At 44.8% G+C, this 4500-nt stretch overlaps 1 protein-coding gene across 1 annotated transcript; it reads left to right on the forward strand.

Moving 5' to 3' along the window:
• Window positions 1-626: 626 nt before the first annotated feature.
• On the forward strand, window positions 627-2117 carry LOC137248073 (uncharacterized). Its single transcript, XM_067778951.1, has 2 exons — window positions 627-1207; window positions 1413-2117. The coding sequence occupies exons 1-2, from the start codon at window positions 922-924 to the stop codon at window positions 1457-1459; spliced, it is 333 nt and encodes a 110-aa protein (XP_067635052.1). The 5' UTR covers window positions 627-921; the 3' UTR covers window positions 1460-2117.
• Window positions 2118-4500: the final 2383 nt, after the last annotated feature.

A 4500-nucleotide genomic window follows, 5' to 3' on the forward strand; every position in this document is an offset into this window, starting at 1 on the left:
CTATTTGGTTCAAAATACTGACTACAATTAATGAAAGAAACGTCGTACTCCAAGCTAGATACGCCACCATAAAATTTGAGGTCCGGCATCAACATGCCTTATTAGCTGACTTGAAGTTGATCAGGAACCAATGGGAAACAATTTTAAACGAGTGCAAAACAGTTGCTATTCAATTCAAAATCTCTCCAAACTTCCGGACGTTCGAAAGAGAAGACCCAAAAGACGTTTTCAAGATAATGGAAATGAGATGCAAACTTTAACAAGAAATGACTTCACCTATAAGTTTGCACACTTTAAGTTATACATATTTGTAATCAGGAAAGCCCCCTATTCTAAAATTTTCCCTTTTTGGCACCTCTCTCGATATATTTGGATGTGTACAAGCAGTCGACCCCTGTTGTGGACTATTAGGAGCTTTGGGAATATTAAAATGCGAATGAAGGTTTTTTGAAACATATTCCAACAATATTTTATGTGGCATGCCTATAAGTGTAGCAGAGTATTATCTATCGAAAGCAGTTGTAAATTGATACTATCGAGAGTCTATCGATATTTTTTTCGGCTCTATGGCTCCCGCGTTTTCTTGATTTTACTGTGTAGGTTCATATTGTACACTATGGGCCGATTTCACCAACTTGACTTAGGCTAAAACTTAGTTGTGACTTAAGTTAGTCCTGATTTGCGGCTTAGTTTTTTTTCGGTTTCACCAACTTAGTTACTTAACGAAATTGACATACAACAACCCTATCAGCTGTTTTATACATAGTAGTATTTTTTGCTACTCTTTAATTTCACGCAACCCAATCCATTTGAAGTATTGTCAGTTACGGCTGTCAGTTGCGTATTGGCAACTTTTAATAAAATTATAATAAAAATAATAACATTTCATATGCGGGTGTAAGCGGTTTTGGTAGTTATTTAATGTATGAGAGTGGTACAAGTGGTCTGCTAGCTGCAAGCTTTCTGAATTCAATTGGCGCTAACACTGAGGCGACACTTGTGCACATGCATCCAGGTAATGTGCCACAGAAGCAAGCAATGAAAGAGCAACTAACACGTTGTATATCGGTAAATTTATATTCGGTGCTGCGAGAATACTATCAAGAGAAGGATCAACATGTACCCAAGGCCGCAACTGAGCCAAGTACATCCATTGAAGAAAGAGAGCCAAGCAGTAAAAAGCAGAAACTAAGCGAAGATGATGCGGGTAAGTAACATTGAATAAACGATTAGACAGGCTTGATCTGTATAAAAATATTGCCAAAAACACTTGGAGAATTCTCCAAAGCCTTTCTGGTCTTGTTTACAGAACGACCTAAATTTGTATGCTCAAAAACCTCGGACAGGTTTTCGCCATTACAGCACAATAAAACCTTGCTAGCTGTAATAACTTGACTCTTTTTTTTCTGCAGCAACTTCGGGCGCAACATCAAGCACTGTTACAACAACAGCAGCGTAACCTAATAGCGACAGCACCGGCGATTATAGCGAAACAAATAACCCATCTGCAACAGTTCCAGCAGCACCGGCGCAGAAATGGCAGATAGAAAACCGGCGTGCATGTGAGTTAATGCGCGTCACTTTTGATGCACTTGTCATAGCAGCAAAGGAACACCCAAGTAACATCGTGCAAGCTTTATTACACTTTGTAAAACCTTCACGCCCAATAGTGTTGTACAGTTTTAGCAAGGAATTGTTAATGGACTTGTATGTAGAGCTGAAAACCAACTCTAATGTCACAAATTTGCATTTTACTAGAAATTGGTTACGTTACTATCAAATATTGCCCAATCGCACACATCCTGAAGTAAATATGAATGGTAATAGTGGTTACCTCTTGACTGGTTATAACATAGGCTAATATTCTTAGTTTATTTATAATGTGTAAACAATTATATTCAAATTAATAATATATCGGACGAATATATACCACGGTTTTAAGTTGACTTTTGCTGTAATTCTTTTTAAATTGGTTTTACTTCCTTTAATTGGAAATAAAATCCACATTCACACCGTTTGGGTGCACCCTTTTCCAGCCACATCCAATTAACATAGCGATTACCCTTACCTAAAAAGAATGGTTGCAAAAAACTAAATACAAAGCATAGTTGGTTGCTCTTTAGTGCCAGGCCCACGTTTAATGATTGTATCGAGTAGCAAGGGATTTGAGGATTTTATTACGGCTCTGGATTTTCGGAACAATGTCGGCTGCGTGCTCACCAAAATGTAGATCCTGATCAAACGTCACACCCAAGATTTTGGGGTGTAGGACAGTCGGTAGCGTAGTGCCATCGGCGTGGATGTTCAAAATGGTCGACATTTGGGAAGTCCATGTTGTAAATAAGGTCGCGGAAGATTTAGTCGGGATCAGGGAGGTAGCCGTTTATTCTGTTGCAGAGCTCATCGATCTGTGGGCCTGGGTCTGTGGCCATTATTGTGTAGTCATCGGCGTATGAAACGATAGTGACTCCTTCTGGTGGTGAAGGTAGCTTAGATATGTAGAAATTAAACAAAAGAGGGGATAGAACACCACCCTGTGGCACCCCTTGTTTAATTCTTCTTGGTTTTGATGTTTCGTTTCTAAATTGCACCGATGCCTGCCGACCACCCAGATAATTTGCGGTCCACCTGGTCCGCCGGGAAGTGGGGCCGGATTTCGGGAATTCTCCCGGCGGGAATGAAACGTGCCGTGGCGGATTCAATGACCTTACGGAAGGCACGCTCCCCTTGGCGGGCATCAGTCGGGATAGGGAGGGCAGCAAAGCGGTTGTCTGTAAAGCATTTATATTCTTCCCATTTTTCCTTTTTTGAAGTTTATGAAAGTGCGTTTTTCAGTGACGATGAAGTCGGCGGTACGCTCGAGCGAAATAAGTATGGGCAGGTGGTCGGATGCGAATGTTACCATCGGCTGCCAGTTGACGCAGTTTACGAGTTCTGCGCTCACGATTGAGATACCTGGCGAGCTGTGACAGCTTCCTACCATACGTGTGGGGGCGCCTCCGTTTATTGTGCAGAACGTCGTTTCTTCTATTTGATCAGCCAACATCTCACCCCTACTGTCCGCCCGCAAGTTTGAATGCCATAGATCGTGATGGCCATTTAAGTCGGCTAAGATAATGCGATTGTTGCCAGTGAGTAAGGCGCTGAGCGATGTAGATGTTGATGATTTCTAGGTTTGCATCGCCTGACCGGACAGAAAGGCCTTGACGTTCTAAGACATTGTCCCAGCGGTCGATGCCAGGATCAAATATACGATATTGCACAGAGTGGTGTATGATAAACGTGAGGCCGCCTCCATTTCCGCTCATGCAATCTTTTCTGTGGACATTATACCCAGAACAGGTTGGCAGACCTTGCTGTGAGTTTAGTCTCTTGAATCGCAGCAATGCGGATGTTGTGCCGCTTCATGAAATCGACTATCTCCGTGATCTTCCCAGTTAGTACATTACAGTTTAACTGCAGAATTCTGAAGTGCATAGGGGGAGACGTCGCCACTCTGGGAGTAAGTGACGGGTGACTACGCCTGGGTTGAGGAAGGCCAGGACGCAACTGCTGTTGTTGCCCTGGGACTGGGCGTCCTTGGGCAAGCATTGGGGTACCCGTTAGATTGGGGTTTGCGACCTGGCAACATGGCGCAATGAAACCCCTCGGGGGTTGCCGTCGCGGAGACGCTAAAGCGTAGACTACGGTATGCCCTTGGACGTGAACAGCAAGGAGCCACAAAAGATTTATAAAAGTTACGTGGACGTCGCCCTCACTAGGGTAGGCACCTTGTCGTTGGTGTGAGGGCTTAGCCGAACTCCATAGCGCCCGAATATGAGGCGGAGCTGTTTAGGACTGACATCTACGCCGTTTCGCCTCATAGGAGGGCGGCGGGATGTCGGTGACCAAGAACTGCCAACCCCCTAATCCAGGGGTGTTATGCGGACCGTGCCTATTGGACGATTTGCAGCCAGGGGATAAATTCGGATGTATTCGAACGGAGCCTTCCCGACACCGGGCCATCTCGGGAAGTATTTATGGCCTTACCGCAGTAAGGGGCGCTGCTGTGGCGGACGGTTCTTTCCCCGTATATAATACTGGACCGCTGAGCCCGCCTTGTCGGGCAGGTGGTCGTACGACCAAGATGAACAACTCATTACCTGAACGTAATAAGGAGGATGTAAAGAGGAGGACTGAGTCGCAATCCAGGGACGACAAATACAAATTAAGCGATGCGTCGGACTCGGGGAGCGAGAGTAGTGCTGATTCAATGAACTCTGTGTTGGAGAAGCACACAAATGAAAACGGAGTAGAAGAGTGGAGAAGGGTACGGAGCAGAGGAAGTAAAAGAGCTCTCTCGCAGTACCGTGCAGCACTAAGAATTGTACAACGCTTGGGAGCAGTGGTCGACCCAACAGAAGTGGAGATCGAGCGCTTGGAATGGGCCCATGAAGCGGTAGAAGTAGGTCGAAGGCAGTTCAAAAGGTTTGCTGCGAGAAACCCTCGGTTCTGCAACCG

Source organism: Eurosta solidaginis, chromosome 4 (genome assembly GCF_040869045.1).
Source record: "Eurosta solidaginis isolate ZX-2024a chromosome 4, ASM4086904v1, whole genome shotgun sequence".
Classification (NCBI taxonomy): Eukaryota; Metazoa; Arthropoda; class Insecta; order Diptera; family Tephritidae; genus Eurosta; species Eurosta solidaginis.